We start from the raw sequence: 24480 nt of genomic DNA on the forward strand, positions 1-24480 counted from the left end.
TGACGAGTCAGACTCAAGTGCAAGTCCTGCAACCATGTGACAAATAATATATTTTACAGGCTTTTTGGCAAAGAACTTATGAGGGGAAATAGATTCCAGCAGTGCTCTGGTGACACAAGTCACAGCAGCAGACTTGGATTTGTGTCCTTGCCACCTGTCTGGCCTTCTGTTTGTGAGAGTCCACATGCATGATTAAGTGGAGTGTGTATGTGTGAGAGAGAGGGACAGATAGTTTAGAGTAATTCTGTTGTCTAAGAGAAAAGATGGGATAATGTTTCCCCAATATCCAATCTGTCTGTCTATATCTCTTATACACAGCCAATACTCTACCACAAGAGATTTAAAGAGATACTATGACTGACGTAACGATTGCTGTATAAACTCAATTCCTCTCCCACACTCAAACCAAAACCAAGTTTAGCAGACTCCAGCCTCTTGGACCACTAAATAATGTTTAATGAGCCCAAGGCTAAAAAATGATTAGCTTTCAATTGGATTTGCTTCACATTGCTTAATGAAGAGAACAACCTTTAGGAGTCCTGTGTGAATATTGGGCTCACTTCAGGAGTGGGAAAAGGGGAATATGGCTCATTTGCAACAGCTTGTTGAGATAGTTTAACTGAAAATTAATAAACCTGTCCAATGTTACTGTTGAGTCATGTTATTTTCGAGTAAACCCACATAAAGTCAAAGTCAATGCAGTGGTTGCTGCAGAGGAGTAGGTGAACTATAACATTAACTATACTGTATAAACCAACTTAATTGAATTAAACCACTGAGACTTGCAATAACATACTGTATACCTTGGTATGTGTATTTAACTTAATTATTTAGTGCTTTTATTTTAAATGAACAGCTTCAATATCATTTTGATGGTACACTGATTTCTCTGCAATTGCCACTCCAGGACGGAAAATCTATCGTGAGGACAACTTAATGCTTTATAGCACCACATCACACCAACAAAACTATTCAGCAAGCTAGCTATAAGAAGAAGCAAAAAGTATAACATATAATGTAAATTCTTTGGAAGAAGCTAGCTTGGTATTCAGCATATCATGACAGAGGCTGCCAGGAGACCGAAGACAACGTTGACGGAGGATGCCAGGAAGAGAAAAAGAGAGTGACCAAGCAAGAGGCTGCCGGACGTTGGCAAGATAAAAAGTATGACAGACGCCGAGCTGGCATTCTTTCTGTTGGACTATTAAGTTATATTGCTATGTATTGTGTTGTTGCACTTGCTAGACTTTTGGCAATATCATAAGTAATAAACTTTAAAAGGACACATCGGTTTACTTTTGGGGTTTTCTGGTCTGCATGTTTTGTGTCCATCAACCATCCATCCAAACTGCTGTCTAACCAGTCCTGTGGAAAACGTAACCTGAACCCAACATGCATGTTTTTTTTAAAAAACGTGACCTTTTCTAAAGGCTACCCAAGCACAAGCAAACTATCTGAACAGAGCTGAGAATAATTAAGACTCAATGCAAAATGCAGTTAACCCACTTAGACAGACAAGATCAACCAGCAACAATCTATATGATAATGTCCTAAAAACAAATGTCACAGAAACTAACTAATTCCAAAAAGAATTTGCTAATATGCTTCAAAGATTAAATTCGCAAAAGATTTCACCTTCTAAACCAGAATACGGCAATTTTCTAACCATCATTAATATCTGTGAATTAAATTCCAACAATGAACTGTCATTTAGGGTGATTGCTTAGTGTTATTTTTAATGTAGCCTTACTGACCTCCTGAAATATTTTCTCCTGCTGAGATTATTACATACCACGTGATCCAAGCTGACACTGATTACGCTCTGATCTATTCAGATCCACTCTGGTATTAGACATATTACACACAGACCCAAAACCTGCAGCAATATAACGAGACCCGACCTGATTAAATTTGGTATAAGTGGATTGGATCTCAGTTCCTCAAAACCACAAGTGAACTCAGGAAGACCTCTACTACTGTCCTAATTTGTAACCTCAACCTTTTGGCACAGATCAGATCTTAAGTCACTTTCTAATCTTTATCGGCTGCAGGTGACAGACAACAAGCAGACTGGGAGGATTACGGTCAAGCAGACAGGTAAGGAAATGAGACAATTGTGCAAGGAAACTCACATGCAGACTTGAAAATTTCCTTCTGTAAACAGGTGGAAAGAGTGACAACCCAGCACATGGCCTCGGAGCCGATTTTGATTTGGGTCCTGGTAAATTACTGGCTTAAGGGAAAACAGAAAGACTGAGAAAGGGCAAGATAGCTGTCTCACAGTGGACGCCTTGCTGATAATGTCTTAGATCAACCTACACGAAAAGTGATCCTTTGTTATGAAGCTGCCTCTAGAGACATTCATCTCATTCACACTGTGGGCAAGAAAAACAGTCCACATCACGTTACAACTCGATTCATAAGTGGCCAGAGAAAATGTTATCTGAATAGATAATTTTATATCCTTATCCAAGCAGACAAATGCACAGTCACACACACACACACACACACACACACACACCTTGTCTATTGAGAAGCTTTGGCAGTCAAGTGTGCCTTGTTTTTCAACCAATCAATATGATAGTTTTGGCTGCTTGTCCACGTATGTTGTTGATCCAGTTGGACATCACCATTCTTAAGGGGATTCAGCATGAGACTTTCTCTGGTATGTGCTGGACACTGCCATAAACTCAAGCCCCTTGCTGACCTCTATTCAGTCATTAACAAGAGTCAGTGAAGAGCCCCTTCCTGGCTGCCAGATGAGGGCACCCATTATCTGGGTGCGATTGGACAAATCCTCTGCAAGCTTGGACAAGCCTCAGTCCCATCCTCCCCTGCACCTGAAGCACCAACACCCTCTCTTGCACAACCACGCAGCATAAAAGAAGACTTCCTGTGAGTGGTGACACATCCCCTTGGTTCTTCCTGCTCCTGCTTTGCTCCACTGACTCAATTTGTGGTTTGTACTTCATCTAGTCTCTGCAGCCAAATCACTATGTTCTCTTATCTCTCTCTCTCCCCCTCTCTCTCTCTCTCTCTCTCTCACACACACACGCATACACACACACACGATCAAAACTGTCTGTGGGAGTATTTCCACATGAGCTGTCAGTGCCCATTGTTTCAGGGAGTCTCTAGGACACAATTCATATCAGGATAGGAGTCAGGGCTCATTCCTCCCCTCCTCCATTCTTTTCCTTCCTCTCCCATCCTGAACTGCTGAGTTGGCCTGATTCAACCACCAACTCGTGGCCCACATGCCTGGAGAAGGGGGGAGTTGGATGGGAGAAGGGGCCGCATCTTCTCATCGTGTGTCTATTCCTGCCAGACATCTGTGAGTGGGTTCAGGAGTCAATATAGCATATTTTGCTGTAAAACTAGGCTTTAGGTTTTTTATTTATTTATTTATTTTTTTTAAAGGTTCATGTTTTCATACTGAATGCACAAATGCTGCAAACGCTTCAAACTGGGCTCACTGAAAAACAGTAAACCAGACAACTGAACTTTAAGTGACTATGTCTAAAAAGGTATGCAACAGGGGGGGTTCTACTCACTTTTTTCACTCCAACACCTATTTTGAGAAACATTAAAGATGCATAACTCTTGCATACTGTATATAAAACTATTGTATTAATCAAGAGTATCAGAAAAAAAATGCAGCTGCAAAAAAGTGTTGTTTTCAATTATTCAACTGATTGACTAGGTAGAGTAAAACAAAGCAAAACATTACAACCAAATATCCAGTGACTGAACAGTCTTTGCAGAAACTCAATTACACCATGGACAAACCATAGATAAGATGTGTGCTTCAGATCCTCGTAGAGATTTACTTTGTTAAATTATGTTTGCAATGACTACTGTCAAGCTCATTGCCAGCTCTGGTGATTTGTGATAGCCAATCATAAATACTTCTGGCTCCTTTCTAGCCAATCAAATCACTCCAGTGCACATTGTGGCTGAACAATTGTCACACTGGTGATGGGGATGGCAGCTTGTCTCATTGTTTTAGCCTCATGACCTATATATGTACACACGCACTTGTGTGCAAGTCCACACAAAATGAATAATGCCATAAAGCATAAGCATAAACTAGTAAAATATACTGGGAAAAAAAAAAAAAAAAGACAAAAAATGTATTGCAAATAACAGAATAAATTATAAATAACACACACAACCCCCCTTGTCTTCCTTAAACAACAACAAAATGGCTTCTTATTTAGTCAGTGTGGCTTGGCCACAAGGGGATACCAGAAAAGTAAACAATCCTAAAGAAACAGTCAACTCCCTCTCAGCAGACCGGAACAGACTATTAAAACAACAACAAAAAAAACAACAACAAAAAAAACACTTTAAACATCTACTGACCGACACAAACACGCTTTTATCATGCTAAAAGAAAGACAGTCTGAAAGAGCTTCAACATCCAGCATTTCATGTAATCATGTTTGTGAATGTTACACACATGTAGTTTGCGCATAAATATGAGTCTCCCCAAATTTAGGGATCAGATATGAAGAAACGTATAAAAATAATAAAACATGGACCTTGACTTAGACAGACACTAGTGTCCACACATGCAAAATGACACAAGGGTTCGTAACAGTGCACTTGCACACACTCCATACAGCCATGTTTGCACAGGCTTTCATGTTATATGGATTTTTTCTGGCTGCTTTTTGCCTCAGAGACTGAACTTCTAACTAGGGTCATGAAATGGCGGAAATAAATGACATCACATGCAGCGTCGTCTTGCACATCAGTCTGGTTTCAAGGGACAAGGAGAGTGTGAGTGTGTGTGTGTGAGATAAGTGACATTTCACAAAGTAGTGAGTCTACAGGTTGTATAACTGTATAAATATGCTGTCCCCTCAAACTAACACATGACACAGCCATTAATGTCTAAGCCGCAGCCAACAAAAGTGAGTACCCCTAATGACCCCTAAATGAAAATGTTCAAATTAGTCCCAATTAGCAGTTTGCCCTCACTGGTGTCGTGTGACTTGTTAGTGTTACAAGGTCTCAGGTGTGAATGGGGAGCAGGTGGGTTACATTTGGTGTTATCACTCTCACACTCCCTCATACTGGCCACTGGAAGTTCAACATGGCACCTTATGGCAAAGAACTCTGAGGATCTGAAAGAAAAGAATTGTTGCTCTACATAAAGATGGCCTAGGATATAAGAAGACCCTGAAACTGAGCTGCAGCAAAGTGGCCAAGACCACGCAGCGGTTCAACAGGACAGGTTCCACTCAGAACAGGCCTCGCCATGGTCGACCAAAGAAGTTGAGTGCACATGCTCAGCATCATATCCAGAGGTTGTCTTTGGGAAACAGATGTATGAGTGCTGCCAGCATTGCTGCAGAGGTTGAAGGGGTCGGGGGTCAGCCTGTCAGTGCTCAGACCACATGCCGCACACTGCATCAATTTGGTCTACATGGCTGTCGTCCCAGAAGGAAGTCTCTTCTAAAGATAATGCACTAGAAAGCCCGCAAACAAGCTGAAGACAAGCAGACTAAGGACATGAATTACTGGAACCATGTCCTGTGGTCTGATGAGACCAAGATAAACTTATTTGGTTCAGATGGTGTCAAGTGTGTGTGGCAGCAACCAGGTGAGGAGTACAAAAACAAGTGTGTCTTGCCGACAGTCAAGCATGGCGGTGGGAGTGTCATGGTCTGGGGCTGCGTGCTGAGTGCTGGCGGCACTGGGGAGCTACAGCTCATTGAGGGAATCATGAATGCCAAGATGTACTGTGACATACTGAAGCAGAGCATGATCCCCTCCCCTTGGAGACTGGGCCACAGGGCAGTATTCCAACATGATAACGACCCCAAACACACCTCCAAAACGACCACTGCTTTGCTAAAGAAGCTGAGGGTAAAAGGTGATGGACTGGCCAAGCATGTCTCCAGACCTAAGCCCTATTGAGCATCTGTGGGGCATCCTCAAACGGAAGGTGGAGGAGCGCTTAACATCCACCAGCTCCGTGATGTCGTCATGAAGGAGGACTCCAGTGGCAACCTGTGGTGAACTCCATGCCCAAGAGTGTTATGGCAGTGCTGGAAAATAATGGTGGTCACACAAAATGATGACACTTTGGGCCCAATTTGGACATTTTCACTTAGGGGTGTACTCACTTTTGTTGCCAGCAGTTTAGAGATTAACGGCTGTGTGCTACAATGTAAAGTAGTAAGTGTACAGTTTGTATAACAATGTAAATTTGCTCTCCCCTCAAAATAACACATCAAAGTGTAATTTCTTCAGTGTTGTCACATAAAGATATCAAATATTTACAAAAATGTGAGGGGTGTACTCACTTTTGTAAGATACTGTATTTGTTTGTTAACTAAACCTTAGGCTAGAGCACAAACCTGTTTGTGGCCAAGGCACCGTTAACCTACAGTAAAGCTGGGTGGCTCTGAAGCTAACCTTGCCAGTGGTGAGTGTGCTTGCTGCGGGTGAACTGTTGAGACCCAAAGTCAGTCCCTCCTTTGTAATTATGGACTCCCAAAATAACCCTTTGCAGAAGCAATGTAAGGTTGATGTTGTGCTAGCTACCAAGCACTTCTCAACTTGCTTTAGGTCAGAAACCTATAGGTCATCTCTCATGCGTAGAGTGGAAGTAGATGTAGTTCTGTTGATCAAAAGATTAGAGCTGCTTAAAGATTTCAAACTGTATCCCAGGTGGAGATAGTCCCCCTTGCACAGATCAAAAATACTTCATATGGTGGAAAATCTGTGATCGATAGATAACCAGACTGATAAGATATGTACGATCCCACTGTGTTTAAACAGTGCTTTGATAATGTGAGTTAAACTAGGATTTGCTCAAAAGGACACAAATCCTTTGCTCAAGCTTGCACTTGTGTCGACTACATATGCATGTGTGAATTTTTCTGTTACACACATAGCATGCCTGGCCTTGTCCTCCAGTAGAGCTGTAATTAAGGAGGAACTGCAGTGAGCAGTCTCACAGCAAGCTGTCTCTGCACAAACCAGCAACTCCTCCCTCAAAAACCCACTAACATCCACCCAGCGTCCACATTCCCCGCTCTCCCTAACCCCAAATCTTCACCCTCTTCCCTCACTTCGCTCATGGCTTGGTTCTAAACTTGGCCTGGGAATTTTCCACTGCAAACTCAGTATTGTCTCGTCCTTTTATGTAGGAATATCCATCCGAAAATTGTTATATACCATTTTTCTGTGATGTTTAATGCATTACAGTAGATCTTTTCTGATTAAATGGGTTTGTTGAACTCCAAACTCTGTCAAGAAACATTGCATTTTGCAGAATTAGGTTAAGCTGCTCCAACAGCATTTGAGCAGACATAGATGTAAGAGAACATTAAACTTTATTAGGATGACTATGATAAAACTGGTTTCTCTGCTTCTTCTGCGATTGGTTTCTCAATGCAAAATGTTGGTTCAGAAAATCATTTCTATTGGGGGACTGTAGCCAAACATGATGTTGAAGTTGAGATATTGGATGGTCTGTTATCTGAAAATTAGTCAAATTTACCACCATACAAAAAAGGGCCAAGAATTACTGGAGACGCAAAAATAAATAAATAAATAAAATAAGGTGTTTGTATTTCAAGAAATAGTTAAACATTTTACGAAATATGCTTATATGCTTTCTGGCTGAGCGTTTGATCAGACGTTGATACTGCTCTCATGTCTATACAGTAGATGTAGGGTCAGGGAATGGTTAGCTTAGCATGAGGACTTGAAACAGGGAGTAAACAGCTAGCCTGCCTCTGTCTGCAGGCCACCTACCAGCTACTAAGCTCACTAATTAACATGTTATATCTCATTTGTTTAATGTGTACAAAAACCAATTCAAGCTAGCCGTTGACCTGTTTTAAAGTTTTTATGCTAAGCTAAGGGGCTACTGGCTGTAGCCTTATACTAAATGGACAAATATGACAGTGGCCAGAAACATATAAATAAAGTTTTCCCCAAAATGTCAATTTGATGACGTTGATGTTATATGATGAAGCAGTTGACTTGTCAGTAATAAATGATTATTTACAAATCATACAACAAATATGGTCCAAAAAGCTCTTTTTAAAGTAGTGTTTTAGAATTGATTTTTCTGTTTAGATTCATTGAATAAATTACCATTAATGTAATATTCCATAAAATAGCTAATAAATAAAGTAAAATCCTATTACATTGTGTAGATCAACAGTTGTGTTAGAATTACTGGTTTATTCTATCAAGTTAAGACCATGCCCCTCATCATCATCATCATTATTATTACTACTACGACGACAAACAAAACAACCACTTAAACAATGAACAAAAACCCACAAATAGTTGGAAATTCAAGTAACATGTGACAGGATCTCATTCCACTTTCAAGCCATAAACCAAGGGAAAGAAATAAGTCACGGAAGTATTTCAAGCTTGTTTTCTCTCTTTTGAAGGTTCATGCTGCTGAGGAGTGGCCTTGGTGGTGGCTTAGGAAGTTGTTTGTTTGTCCCTGAAGGACCGGTTATATCTATCAGCCTGGACTTTTTTAGATGCAGGATGAGGTCAATTTCAGCTCAGCCACCGAGTTGCTGAAAATTTTGTTTGTTAGGAGGAGGATGAATTTTCTATTTCTATTTAATTTTGATGATTCATGATCACACAAACCCAAAAACAGGAACACTGTTGACTCTGGGTTTGAAAAAAGTGAAAATCAATCCATGAAATGCTCATCAAAAGTGACCAATGGATGATAGGAGGAGTGCCCTGCCACAGACACTTCTGTGCCACAATGTCTAGAAACTCCATTGTGGGGGAGCTGGGACACAGTTCAAAGTGGGGTCGTAAACCAAAATGAAAGCAGGGACTTAGGAAACACAAACACCAATATAGTTTTGCCAAACACAACAGCCCTTACAAGTTTAATTAAAACACAGGACCTCCCCTCCTACGCCTCAACAACAGAGAAAAGGGAGGACTATGTTTGTCAGCTGCAATTTGTGATGCGCATGAACATGTGCACGTGGTAGTCTGAAAGCAATAACGTGTGCATCTTCTGCAAGACTTTGTTACACTAAAAGCAAAACGCTTTAATCCTAAAATAACTCGCTCACAAACACATAATACAAGTACAAATTAGATGCGAGTGCAGGCTCGTCTCGGTCTGCATGTTTATCGTATGGGTGTAGATTTGTGTTTTTGCGCACTCATGCACATGTTTGTCCCTTTTTGTGCCGGCTGACGTGATTTACAGCATCTTCCAAGCTGGTTTGCAGTTATAGGCACAAAGAGAGGCAGCTCCCCATCGGACATGGCTGTTGCTGCTCTGTCCTGCTCCTGGCAGGCACCAGGCGTCTCCAACACACATTAACTATGGCTGGCATTGTCTGAAGACACGCAGAGAAAAGGCCACACACAGGTTTTATTGAGAAGCCCACACACACTACCTAAAAAGGTTTTATGACACAGAAACCTTTCCCTGTAGAAACAGGGATTTATTTGGTATGGCGTGGAGATGCATGGTGACACACACAGCGGGAAGAATTTCCGACACTGACGAGGCCTTAAACACCTCACTTGCCTGAGATGAGGCATTTTCAAAAGGCAGCACATTTTCCCCTTGCTTCTGTTCTCTGAATGTGACCCAGATGTGTCATCTAAGTGTCTTTCTAAAGCTTACAAAAAGCTCTAATAAAAAGGGCTTTTGTTCTGATACATCACATTTGAATGTGCCACCTCTGCCTGCACGGGCTTCCCCTCTTCCCCAGAAAACTCCCGATTTCTGCTGGCTCAGATTGCAACATGAGCATAACAGCCAGACCACAGGATGGAGGTGGTCCCAACCTGTCCAGTCCTCCCTCCGCCTGTCTCTCTTTCTTACTGTCAGGCTGACTCCCGACTGTCTGCCGTGGTTTTCTCCCCCTTCGCCCTTGACAACTGAATCATGCCTGAGCTCAGTCTGAGCAGCTACCTAATCCAGCATTCCTGAACGTGGACCAAGATGATCAGAGGGACGAGTTGCACTGTTTTGTTACCAGCCGTCTGACAGGAAATGCACACTTCCACCACTGAGCTCAGGAAAAAGGGAAATCATAGCAGGGTGGGGATGTAACAAAGAAAACAAAAGCACAAGGGAGAGGGAAAAAGGAGAGACGGGTCATAACTGACAGATGCTGTCTTCTTTTCCTTCTAGGAGCCATAGGTACTGTGCAGGCCTGTTGTTTCATAGCGATCCCTTTCACTCAAACAGCTTCTTCGTTGTACCGCCTGAGGCTGCTCTCTGGTAACAAGCACAAAGACTAGATGTAGCGGAAGCACTGGCATAACAGACCAAACTCAGATTCACTCCTAATGACTCTGGTGTTCTGTAAAGGGAGTCACAAAAGCACCCTAAAGGCAACGCAATAAGGCAGTGCCTTTATATGACCAAAATAGATCTGCTGGAATGCAGAAAAGGATGCTTTCTGCCCATCGCTGGCTGGCATGCAAGTTTATACCCGAACGGCACACATAATGCAAATGAGCAACAAGGGAAAAGGCTGCATAGCGGTATTAATAAATTCTCAATTATAGATCCTAATCAAGAGATCTATTCTAATCCAGTGTCCGGAGACTAAATCAGCTCTGGGAAGTCTGACTAGCATAAAGAGCCGTGCCAATTACAGAGGTGGCTCTTCCCCTTGTCAACATGGATCAAATACTGTGGGGTCAAAACTTTAACCTACAGCTTCCATGACTGAGCACTGGCATGCTGACACATCTGCCGCACTATCCCATCTAGTGACAGAGCATTGTGGACAAAAGTACACACAACACACATGCGCGTTCTCAGAAGCCCTTTGGTAAGGGCGTGAGAGTGGCCTGATGTAATGACAGTGTCCCTGCAGTCGGGAACTACAACAGCACACAGACTGAGACAGGAACACAACAGGGATCTGTGGTTCTAAAAAAGCTGCTTTATGGAAGGATAGGAATTGCAGATGCACCGATCTGATACATTGATTTGGTAGTGGCACCTTATTAAGCAGATTGGGCAACCACTCCAGTTTCTTTGTCATTAAAGAATTCTGTATTTATTGAGTGTTTCAGTTACATTCATTCAGCTACAGCGGACTCTACACTCTGATTTTAATGCCGCAAAAATTCCCTGGCCAAATGTAACCTTACATAAAAATGATCTCAAGTGAGATACAGACAGCCCCGGTACCACAGGAGTATCAGTTTAAGTTGAACTGGTGCATCCCTAATAGGAATACAACAAATAAATGAAAAAAAAAAATATATAAATAATGGTGGGATGATAAAACTGTCAAAAATGGGGGGCAGCATATCACATATTAGGTCTTAACAGATGTGAAAGACAATTTAATTCATAAAAGGTGTTGTGTAACATAGCTCCCAGCTACAAAGCTACCCCAGGTACAAAGTGGTATTACAACACAGAGTGGGGCAGGGCTGGCGGTTAGCATGCTAACTTCAGTGGATCTCTACAACACAATACATAGACCATCATGTTAGTTAATTGTGTGTGTTTTAAAGTTCTGGCCATATCTTACAGATTGTACCTTTAAGAATTTGAGAAATTAGATGTCTGCTTGCAATTTTATTCTTTGAGAGAGGAAATAAGATGTTTAATTTAAGCAAAACCAGACAAAATCAACAAACACAAGCCCAACGGATGTCCTCTCCATTTCAACATTTGAACTGTAACCATTTCAGGCATTCAGGAGTTTGTTTCACAGACTTTCATGACAGTTCATTTCCTTATTTTTTTTTATCTCTTTGACAAGAGTCTGATTATTTCTAATTTTAACAATGAAACAACAGACTGAATCATTAACAACCAAATTCTATGGAAAACTGCAGATTAGGTTATCAGTGGGTCGAGTGCGACTGATGCCTGACCAGAGCTCCTGCTCCTAGCCAGTATGACTCCATAGTTGGAAAGGTCAGGTCGGGTCAGGTTGGGTCTGTTTAAGGTCAAGCCTTTATCTCTGTACACACCTGATACCCCAAAATACATGGTCTGTGATGACTTTTATAACCCTTGCTCTAGAATAAAAGAACGTCACTACTTAGTAGAAATGAAAAGTCATGCCTGATTGTCAACAGTTTCCAGTGAACAAACACCTTCTTAGGGTGATAACTAATACATTGAATCAATCAATTATCTTTTCAGTTTCAACATGCTGCATTTGTTTTCCTGTTGTACTCTGAGTGTAAATGACACCTCTCTATTCACAGCCTGCCAAACTTTGTTCTGTAAACAACCGTTTTTGTTTAACTGATGCAAAAAAGAAAAAACGAGCGACTTGTGGAAAGCCAGCAAAGTGCAGACAGTCAGGGCAGCCATAGAAATAATGCTAGCGTTTCTTTGATCTCCAAACAACTGTTCGGTCCAAGTTGTTGAGAAACAGCACCGGTCTGGATGTCAGCTTTAACTGGCGCAGCTGCTGTTACATTCTGGCTTTTTAAAAAAATTTTATTAGTGCTGTGGTGCCACATCTCTCTTTAGTTTGGCTGATGTTGATATCTGGCCCTCTAGTTTTCACAGGTGTGTGGAGAGCAGTTGTGTTGCTGGAGCTGTAAACCCCGGTGCTCAGCATGCTAGATATGAAGCCATACAGAATCGACCTTGGCCTACCTCGTCTGCTCTATTTATTTAAACTCTTAGCCCTTTGCCAAACAGGGGTCTCTTCTCTTTGTTGAAAGTTTAGTCTGTGTGCAGGCCAATGGCACTGTCTGCAAAAACAAGTCCATTTCCCCCCTAAGATAGAGCTTTCAAAAACAGGCCTGTGTTTTGCTTGGCTCAAGAATGTTTCTTTTTTTGGTCTACCATTAGTTTTAATTACAGGTAAAATTTTAAATCAACATTTAATATACATATCCTTATTTGAACCCTAATGTCCTCCACTGTGCATAAGTTATCAATAAAGACTATTATCAAGATTACTACAGTCATTACTGTAGTGTGGGAAATTAGTATGCACCAACGCCTGCTAGGTCGTGTCAGGCTGCCAGCTCCAAAAGCCTTTCAGCACATTAAACAGCCTTCATTCACAGGTCATACTCTACTCTAAAATGGATTTGTGTGAACAAATAAGATATACTTTAATGTTTTTCAATACTAACAAAGATAGTACACATTATTTGACCCTGGTGAAATGTGGAAATCCGTGAGCTTTGCCTAGACCATATCTATGTCATAATTTGCATCATTTTGCACAAGAGTCAGGATATGAATGGATAGTTAGTACTTCCTGTAGCTTCCCCTAGATAATCAAACATACAATAAACCTTTTGACAAAATGTCTAGCTGAGTACATTCAACACGCTTCTGAACTTGGAACCAAATGTGTTAAACAGGAAACCAAAAGCTGAGTCAACATGACGGTGCTGGAGTCATAACATCCTATTTGCCCCCTCCCCTGTACGACCATGTAAAAACCTACACAGCAATTTCAATGTGACCCCAATCCAACTTCAATCATCAGTTGACCACACACGACTGAACCACTACACATCACACGCCCACACAGTCGACCCGAGAAGGAGTCCACCTCCACCTACAGAGCCGGTTCACTCAATTCCTCTTTACTCGCAAATCTCTTAATGCGTCCAAGCTCCGAGTGATCCAAGTTAAGTTTTCTCTCCATTTGTTTTGTGTAATTACATTACAAATAGACTGTACTTCATCATAGGGCTGGGCAATAAAACAATGCCAATTATAGCAACATAATTTAACAATATAACCAATGTTCAATACATAGTCAATACATTTTTTTCTATCAAGATATTTCATTTGAGGAAAACATTTGTCGTTGACAATTCTCGATATCGAATGGTATGAATTTTTAACATTTTGGCCATATCGCCCAGCCCATCATGTAAACAATTTAACAGAAAGGCTCCTTTCTACTGGGGGCACTTATCTGTTTTTGAAGACAACAAATCATCATTGTGCATTGTAATGGAGTGTACGCCGCTAAAATGAAATATCTCCAAATTAAAAAAATACTACAGCTCATTGCACATACTAACAGATTTACATTGCTGACAAAACACTTGCTACGTAGCAGGAAAATAGCACTCCTTTAGAAGATCATCTCTTATCTCTCTCTCTTTGACATTAAAATTATTTTAAAAAACGAATGGAAAGAAAAAGGGCCACATGGTGGGACAGTGGGTAGAACAGTGGGTAGCACCGTCGCCTCACAGCAAGACTGTCGCGGGTTCAAACCCCGATTGCCCCAGCCTTTCGGGTCTGCGTTGGTTACTCCCTCCGTCCAAAGACGGCCTAGGTAAATTATCCATAGGTGCGAGTGTGTGGCCCTGCAATGGATTTGCGACCTGAGCTGATTAAAACAAACAATCTCATGCTGAGTAACAAAATGAGCCCTGACAAGAGTGTCCTCAACTAAAACTGTGTGCAGATGCAATCAGGAGTGACGGCAAGATGAGGAGCAACAGATTTCTTTAAAATAGGAGCAAGTTACTCTGAAACGGCCAGAGGCAGAGAGATTCAAACTGTGTTGCAGTTTGAATCTTTCGGTTTTAATTTAACATAACCAAAAACTTGACCTCTTTTGGAATGACTCTGCTCTTATGTTTCAAATATCTGTGTATTTCCCGGTTTAAAATACCAAAAAAACAAAACAAAATACACACACAAAAAAAACATAGGTGTTTTCCTTTAACCTCCCCTTGTCTGGACTGAACACGAGTACTGTGCAATAATTGCCGCAGAGAGGCTTTGGGTATTGTTGGGAATCAACCACAGAGTGTAAGCCTCTATTCTGTATGTGAAGTCAACAAGCTGCCACCATTCCCCACACAGAGTAACAACGTATCATCAGCAGGATTATTGCTGTATCCCCAAACAACTGCTGCACGTGCTCAAGTCACCAACAATGGCAATCTAAGACCGGAAGAGGGGGTGTCAGGTAGATAAAAGAGACACACACACACACACACGGGGTGGAAAGGAGGGTCTATTTATGGAGAAATTAAATACAAAAGACCAAAGGTATTAGTCAAGCAGCCCAGAATAGTAAAACACTGCACACTTCCTCTCTCTCTCTCTCCCCAACTTCCTCCCACTCTTATTGAAACTTTGAGATACCTCTTCTCCTAGTTTCTTTGATTTCCTCCCTTTCCCCTCCCTTCTTTCATTGTGCCTTAATCTCAAACTCCTTTAACAACCTGTACTGAACAATGTATCCATGAACTTGTTTTTTTGGACATCTTGTTCTATGTGGCAGCTTATTTTGAAACAATTTTATTCCACCATTTGAGATCATCTTAAATGTTATTGCCTTTAGACAAAAATAGTAAAGCAGTACAATTAAATTAGTTTCTCTTTTTCTTTCCACACCCATATCCATATGAAAGACCAGTCCAGTTTAACTTACTTTACAGAATGTACCTACTGCAACTGAAGGCTGAGTCAGTGTCTTTATATGTCTGTGAAGTCTCATCTGGGGTGGTCCCGCTGACTGGGATGGGGAAGACACATGGTGACCTGTACCAAGAGGCTGGCACTGACTGATACAGTCATTACTGCACACATACTTTCTCGAGCAAGTACCATTCCAAGTGCATGGATCTTCTGATACATGAGGTACCCAGTGTCATACACACACCTCTTTGTCTAGTGACTAACAATAGACTGCAGTGAGGTTTAAGATGCCCAGACTGGTTCAGCATCAGTCACAACAGTACACATTCCCCTACAGGACACCATGTTAGCGCTGTGTTTATGCCACAACACCACAACATAAGCCCTTTGTAAGAGCCACCACAACTGTCCTTCAACAGGGATCTGTTTCTCTGGTGTTTTATGGCATTTTGTATCAGGTATTCCAGAGAGTAGAAGGAAACTGTGGCAGAAAAGGGATGTAATAAAAGGTAAAGACAAACTCATGCGTGGTACACAACCCATCTCATGAAACAGGGACACCCTAGCTGGATGTAAAAGACATCGGACAAAGGCCAGAAGCAGAATCCTTGCATCTATGGGTGTGAACCATGTGTCAGTAGCGAATTATGCCATTATCTAACATGAGTTAGCAATGTGTTAAATTATGCCTAAATTTGTAGTTTACAGACATTACAAGATCAAGGTTTCCTGCAATATTTTATGGTGCTCACTTAAAATAATCTCTAAACCTCTGGAAATATTATAAAAAAGCCATCGTGTACTAAGAAAAAATATCACAAACCGAGATTACACAATCGTGGTGGCTTACCAACTCTGCAAGTTTCTCGGGGAAACCTTGCAAGCGACCTAAAGTTAGTTAAGAGTGCAAGGTCAAAGTTACCACGCCTAAAAAAATAAAATGTTAGATATCACATGTATCTGATGTTTTTGTTGAACTGACAAGCAAACGGCTGCTTTTATGAGGGGGCAGAGAAAACCTTTTAGAAACTTAAAAAGGCCTGCTGTCTTTGCAGAAAGATGCCATTTAAAAGACACAGAAATATGAAAGTGTTTTAAAAGGTTCACAGATAAGGAGCGCCTTGATAACCGAATAGTTACAGCACATGCCACATGGTATGTAACCGTTGCTAGTTTGATTCCAGCTGGTGACCTTTGTTGCATGTCATGCCCCTGTCTCTCTCCCCCTATCTGCCTCTACCAGTCACTATCCAAGGCAAAAAAAATTAATCATTTAAAGATAATAAAAAAGTAAACCTATCCTAAAAAGCTAATTAACAATCCAAACTCTCACTGTTTACATCTTTGGCGGATGTCTTATAAGCACAATGAGTTAATTCAGCTCCAGAAATTTGAGCTCTCAAGACAGTGAATCACACAATGGAGGAGTCTGGTGGGGCCTCTTGAATATCCAAACCCTACTTCTTGCTGGAAATCTCTGACAAGATAATTCACCGCACTGTGGCTAGCTTTTGTATTTGAACCACAGGACAACAATTAAAACAATACCCTGGAGTGTACATGTTCATTACAAAACTGAGCGAGGCACATTCCAAGAAGGATTGTGGGTATGAATAGATGTGAATCGTGATAGATTCATTCGTATGCTCGTTGGCAGGCAGTCAAGACCCACTCCAGAGTAGGGATCAATGAGAGAGAGATTGAGAGAGACTAGGAGAGACTAGGACTGGTTCCCATTCAGGGTACCGTGGTGTTGTGTTTGAGCAAATACACACTCACATGCACACACACACAAACGGTGGGCGTTCAGTAAGGAGTCTCTCTTTTCATGCAGATCTTTTGTCTCTCAGTAATGTCTGGCATGCCGGGATACTGGCTTTGCTCAATGACCTGATTTCTATGGGTTGCCCAGGCACCAGCCTGTGTGTATGTGTGCGCGTGCATCTGTGTGTGTGTGTGTGAGAGAGAGAGAGAGATCATCTGCCTGCGAGCCCTTCCTCTGGATAAGACACAGGATTTAGCCAGGCAGACAGACACAGACTGAGACAGATCCAGCCAATGAGAGGGCAGGAAACACAAAAATACACATTCAGACACACACAGAAAGCCTTGCATGGAGTAAACAAAAAGGCCTCAAGCGGGACAACACATAATTGGATGAGGAAATATTCTGTGGGGAACTTAATTTGAATCAGCACAATATTTGCAGCCCAATACCCAGTTATTGCAAAAGATGATTATTTTATTGGTTTAAAAGTTGCAGGATATTTGAAAAGCCATTATCCATTCAATGCTGATTTAAATTAGCAACCAGTTTTAAGAGAGAATGTTTAGGATTTGGATTTTGGAGAAAAGGACTGTAATAAATGTAAGAAAAAGCCTTAGGAAGCAAAAAACTTTCTAAACAACCCACCTTGTCTCTGTATGAAGATCCTGAGCAGTGGATGAGCTGTTGACACCGCCTTGCAGAAGTTGTCGTCGTTGTTGATTGGCAGCAAGTCACCATGGATGTCAGCATAGCCGATCATCACCTCCATATTGGCGATGCGGTGAATGTGCAGGATGAGCTTGTAAAACTCCTCAAACTTTCCGGGTTTGACCCGGTCCACCGAGAACCGACGAAATTCTGCCCCATACTGCAGAGAAAAGGAAGATCAAAAGAGAGAAGCCATTAAAAGGACAGTCCCTAAGACACACATCAGGAAGAGGAAACCAGGATGTCCAACCTCATGCACTTATCTAAACCATCTAACTGGGACACATAAAAAGAACAGAGAGGACGTCTGCTGAGCTCGGTCACAGTTGTGGTCATGACCTTATGTAAAATATGGAGCAGGGGAAGCAGTTTCTAAGCAAAATGTATTTACAGAAAAACAGAGCTAAAATGATTAATATTGCAGCTCACCACTAGATAGATTGAAGGCATTAACTTATTAAATTACCGCCTCTCTATATGAAAGACTTTTCAATCAGTGTTTCCTGCAGTGTTTTATAGCAGAGGTGGGCCACCTCAACTTAAATACCACTGCTAACAATAAAAAAAAAAAAAAAAAAAAAAAAAAACTGTATGCTTTTATGAAATGAAACATTAACCTTCAGGGAAAAAGATCAGGCGCACTTTTCAGATGGCAAATGCCACATATCAACAGGAATAGTTTGACATTTTTTGGATGCATGTTTATTTTCTTTTTCCCGTAGGGGTTAGATGAGAAGCTCAGTACCACTCTTGTCTATACTGTAATTGTAGGACACAAAGACTGGTAACAGCAAGCCTGTCTCTGTCCAAAGCTAACAAAATGAGAACTTCCAAGCTCACTAATTAAAACACATAATATATTGTTGGTTTAAAGTAGTATAAAACTAAAGCCAATTCAGCTGTTGCTATGCTAAGCTAAGCAGCCATAGATAATTCATTAGATAATTAGTGATCTTCAGAGGTTACCTCTGATAGAGCCAGTCTAGCTGCCAGCCCCCCCTTTTCAGTATTTAAGCTAACTGGCTGCTACAGCTTCATATTTGGTGTACAGACATTGGAGTGGATTCAGTTTTCAATCACTTCATCAAACTACTTAAAAGAAAGTGAATGTGCCAATCCAATCCCAAAATTCTGTTGTTGTAGGTAATCATCCACTATGATCAGACGAAGACGAGATGCATCAGGATCTGGATGGCTAACCACCTCAGCTTAACAATTTCCTGGTGGAACCCCAGCAGCTTTGTTTTACTACACACCAGGATCATATCATTACAACAATAGTCAGTTGCACATCACATGTGACTTTGAACAAGAAAACAGCAGGAAAAGGCAAGGGGGATGCAATACAATAGAACGATAAGGTAGAGGAGTGAGCCAACTCAGCATATATAAATGACAGTGGCAGACAGGCCCGCCTCCCACACACAGTTTATGCACAACAGCACAGACAATTGTGCCGGCTAGGTCACCAAACCAGCCAATGAGAGCACAGCTGTGGGTCACGATGGGGTCATCATGTGACTCATAGACAAGAATGGACTTGAAGAGGAGATATACAACTGAGGCACAAAAGCACAGCTCAATAAACCACAACAACAGACAATTGCAGTAGCACTGGTGTCTGAATCACAGAGGTAATTTGTAGACTTAAGGCGCTTTTTGTTACTATAATCATCAGCTCACAGCGGAGGGACGCTAAAAGCAGAGGAGAACAGAAGAGTGGAGAGATGATCATGGAGGGAGGGAGGGGAAAACTGCTTATAGAAGAAAAGTATTCTGACTGGGAGGAGAGAAAAAGAGCAGGGGATACATTAACCAGCTCTGTAATTAGAAGATGACTTATGAATTTAAGAGGAGGCATGTTAGGGGACTAGGCGGATGCCAGGCGGGTGTGTAGTTTGCTACCAGATTCAATGCAGAGTGCAGAGGCACACGTGTAATAAAACTCAACCTACATCACAAGATGTTGACTAAAACAGGTTTGTCAGTATTCAGAAGGTGTCCTTAACATTTAGGAAAGTGAAACCTACACATAAATTAATTGTCAGTGAGCTCCAGTCACTGCTCTGAATCTGAACGTCCCCTTGGCACCGTGCTTCGTGATCAGTTGGAAGAATCTGTTTTTACAAGGAGAACTCGGCCCTCTGGTACAAACAAGTCCGAACAAGATATGATTAATCACGGGCCTTAACACTAAACCCAAACCTAAGAATACATCACTACAAACGTGACATCACCTGTCCTCCTGGCGTATCAGCGCAAAGTGATGTCAACAGGTTGAAACATGTCTGGAAACACTAAACTCTGACACATTGGAGAAAATGGAAGACAACTGACTTCTGTCATTCGCCAGCACTGACCTCACCTAATACTCCTGTAAGTTAGGGACAATGCACCTGAGAAATCGCGTGCAAGTTCTAGGCATTTTTAGAATATTAATAAATATATATACAATATGATCTGCAAAATGACTCCAGCCTCAAACTAAGAATATGCTGATGATGTTGCTGAAAATAAAAGCTTTTAAAATCAGGACAAATAAAAGTAACGGCAGATTACAAAATCCCACCCAACCCCCTCTATCCCTACGCGCTCTCTCCATCTCTGATAAGAGCTTTAAGTGAGTGAAACCAGCTCCTGGCCAAGGCTCTGTGACAGGCAGCCAGACACCTCCAGTGTTATCTCTGATAAGCTTATCACTGAAACAGTTTCCCCTGAGAAGAACCAAACGCTAACCAGTGAGAACCAAGGCACATGCCATGCACCAACCAACTACACAGACTACAAACACACCAATATCACCCCTATGCTGAACTTCAATTACTGTTTGGTAACATTTTCTTTAAGACCAAAACATGTTTACAAAATCTGGGTTTGATATAGAAATCGTTAACGGGACATGTAAGGCTATATGGAAGAGCTGTTCACTCAACTAACAAGCTCTCATGTCTGAAGATTCTCAGTCATCCAGGTCACAGGACATCTATAAATGCCAAAAGTCAAATACTTTCTTGGTTTCTTTTCAAGAAATCTACAGCTGGTTGTGTTCCCTTTGACTTAGCCTTGTAGATAACTAATTCTTATGTGACGATGGCTTTAGTGAAAATGACTGAGAGGACTGACGATGGAGTTTCAATCTGCTATCAACTGAGCATCTGATACAAGGGTGGGAAGGATAGATTATTTAGATCTGCCTTTTAAGCAGTGGAAGTAAGAGGAACTGCTGTTTATAATTTACAGTGGCGTCTGAAGACGTCTGCTAGTTTTCCATCAGCAAGTCCCACCTTTTAAAATGTGCAGGGAATATGGATTCATTTTGCACATTTAGAGTGGTTTCTTGTTATTGCCTAAGACAAACCCCTCCTTATGTATGCCCTTTTAGCTTGCATCACATCACTTGCAGTGGAACTAGATGAGGTGTGTTCAGGAAACTCCTAATAGCTGCTTTTACACATTCAAATAGAGAATTACCAGTACACTGGAGCTACCTGCTCAACTCTGGAGTAATTCAGGTGAAACTCAAATGTTCTAGATTTTGGTTTGCTACCAATGGATTTTCCATTGAGAGGGGTGTGATGCGAAACTACACTCTCTCCAAGACACAACAAACGTGCTCATAACAAAACCAGGGACAGTGGAACAAAATGACGTAGTAAGAGTGAGGAGTTACACCTGATCCAAAAAGGGAAACATGTGACGTTGTATGACAGTGAGTCAGCTCTGCAGTGATAATGCCGTGATACCGTTAAACCCGTCTGATCCAGCCACGCTGCCACAAACAGCCTCTGGGAGCCACGAAGAGACCACTGCTGTCTCTGTGGAACAAGCCTGAAACCCACTCTGCCTCAAAACAAAACACAAGCTCTTTGAGGATGTTGTACCAGCGTCCTGGAATAGATGTGCCCCCCTCCTTTCTTGTCACACACCATAGGTTGTCCCTGATCCCAGATCCCTGCCCCACCACCTCGCTAAAACTGGACAGCCCAGAAGCCCTCTGGACTGCATGAGTCACCTCTTGCCCATCTCAGTTTGGCATGTCCACTGTGACTCAGCAGCTCAACCTTCATATATGTGTAGAATCACTTACTGTGTGTGTGCACTGGCATGTGTAAACACATAACTGAATACCACTCCAGATTGTCGTCACTTTAATGGAATTTAGAGAAAAATGTTGGTTACAAGAAGTCCTTAAGCGGCTGTGGCAAAATTATAAAGAGTTCACTGTTTGTTCACTTTGTGGTCAGGATTGGACACAGCAGCCATGTGTTTCTCTGGGATGTTTTTCACTATGCCCACATACTCTATAAACAGCTGTCATTTCTGTACCAAACAACTAAAAACAAAAGTTTTCTTAGACTGCTACACTCTTATCAAATAGATATCCAAAGTCTTATTTAGTTTTAATATATGTAATGAGGTTTGGCATGGGGAATGTTTGACAAAATGTATGAGATGTCTGTTCACATAGTGTATTAACTGGAGGTCTCCATTACATAAGCTTAAAATTTGGTAGATAAGTGTGCTCATTTACTTGCTGGCTAACTTCATTTATGCAGCAATTACTTTATCAGCCTCTCAAAAACTACTCCAAACAATCAGTAAGCTGAAACTCTGCAGCACAAAATCCCGCAGTGAAAGCAACTAATGTTGCGAAAACATCCGATTCAGCAGATAAAAACCTTCTTATTCTAACAAACAGCTAAAAAGCTGGGTTTTTAGCCCCCCCCCCATCAGCGTCGTGTCACCGAGAGGTAAAGAGCCAAATCAGCGCAATCTGCATAGTCGGAAGTGCGAAGAAAATAATCAGTGCAAATTACATTAACATTCAGAAACGGGTGCGCTCGGTTCCTGTTCCATGGACTAGATGAGAGCTTTGTCACTGAAAGGACAAATTTGTGTTTCGTCAGTTACAGTTTGTCCTAACTCCAGCACCGTAACGGGACGACCATGTGAACTCCTTATTTTCTCCTCCAAATTCCCATTTAGAGTCTACAAGTCACAATTCCCTCAACACTCACCTTGCTTTTCACTTCCACGGCGTTACAGTCCGCAGTTCGCAGAGGTTGCGACTTATTAAAGCTCCGATTCATTTTTTTGTGGTTGCAATTTAAAAAAAAAACTTCAGCCGCCTTTCCCCGCAGAAAGAGGGGCTCTGGTCCCGGGGTTTCTGATGTAAAAAAATCGTCCTGCTTCGTCTCTGATAGAGAAGTTTGTCTCTCTTCTTTAGTTTAGTCACCTCCCGGAGTTTTTCCGTAAAGTGCTCCACCAGACTTAAGAGAGGATTTCACGGGAATATCGGAGGTGAGCAACTCGCCGCGTTGACTCGGGAGTGTGAGTTAAGTTTTGAAATGACATCAGCCCTCATAAAAAATGGGATCCGATGAGGCATTCACTTGCCGCTCGAAATCTCTTGCTTCCTTAGTCAAGACATCGTAGCAGCCTAATTGTCGAAGATAAGGGTTGCCTAATAATACCATTACACATAGGCCTATTACAGGTACATAATTAATATGCTTATTGACATAACAACCGTAATTATTCGCATAAATGTATATGGCTGCAAATACTTTTATAACACTTTTTATTGATTGCCAAACACTCTTCCTCTCCCTCATCATAACCAAAGCCCTGTTTCACCAAGCATCGTTTGATAAATGTGGAGTACAACATTTAAAATGGCATTACATTTTCCAAGGTAGGCCTACTAATCGATAATAAGCAAGACTTAAGCTGCCCAGTCCTGTGCATAATTTTTGTTTGGTCGTTCACGACACTCTCGAGAGCGCCTGAAGGTAGCACCACGCACACTGGTCCTCCAGTGCGCGAGAGGACGCATTTCTCAACACAAATCGTTTTCAAGGCTTCTAGTTAAAAGGACAGATATTTGATTATAGTGGTTTAAATTGGTATTAAGTACAGCGCTAACAAAACCTGTGGAGGAGCAGCAAAGCCAGCATGATGTTTGATTTCTGTGTATATGTGTGCTGGTACATTTTCCCTATTGATGAAATGTGACAGGTTTGAGAGAGACCGTGCAATACGCAGAGAGGAGCTTATCATTGTCAATGTAATCTGTTCCTTTCCCTTCATTAGGCAGAGCTCATTGCTATCCAAACAAGGCAAGAAAAAGTATCATTGATGTGTGGCTTATACGACCTAAGCCTCATTTTCCCAAGTGCCCTCACTTTTTATTTGCAAGGAGCAAAAAAACATACCATTGGCCTACTCCCCAGTGATATCTTTCGATATCTATCTTTCACCCACGCATGGTTTGTCATGTAGCCTATGCAAACATGAATCAATATGATGTGAAGGTAACAGCTCATTATCATTATCTATTATCTACTTGTTCAACTTGTCAGACAGGCTGGGTGGATATAAATCAAAGCAATATACTTTTAAAGGAGTCGAAATGCAACAGCTACAATTGCCTAAATGTCACTGGAAAATGACATAATAAACGTTGTGCAGGTAAACATCATTTTCCTGGGGAATCCTGGAATTTCTTGTTTCCCACCCCAGCTACCCACAAACTGTAGGCCAAACACCCACAATGTAAGAAGTTTTGGGAAACACAGGATGAATGTCCCGACTTCTGTCCTGCTTTGCAACATTCCTGGGCCCCTGAAGCTGC

At 41.6% G+C, this 24480-nt stretch overlaps 1 protein-coding gene across 1 annotated transcript in view; it reads right to left on the reverse strand.

Moving 5' to 3' along the window:
* The window catches only part of pard6gb (par-6 family cell polarity regulator gamma b), a 33741-nt gene extending 10559 nt beyond the window's left edge, over window positions 1-23182 (reverse strand). Inside the window, exons 1-2 of the mRNA XM_046059721.1 lie at window positions 22865-23182; window positions 17784-18006 (exon numbers count right to left, since the gene is read on the reverse strand). Of these exons, the coding sequence (XP_045915677.1) occupies window positions 17784-18006; window positions 22865-22936 (295 nt within the window). The 5' untranslated portion in view covers window positions 22937-23182. The remainder of the gene's footprint in view (window positions 1-17783; window positions 18007-22864) is intronic.
* Between the last annotated feature and the right edge of the window lie 1298 nt (window positions 23183-24480).

This window comes from Micropterus dolomieu, linkage group LG09, assembly GCF_021292245.1.
Source record: "Micropterus dolomieu isolate WLL.071019.BEF.003 ecotype Adirondacks linkage group LG09, ASM2129224v1, whole genome shotgun sequence".
NCBI classification, from domain to species: domain Eukaryota; kingdom Metazoa; phylum Chordata; class Actinopteri; order Centrarchiformes; family Centrarchidae; genus Micropterus; species Micropterus dolomieu.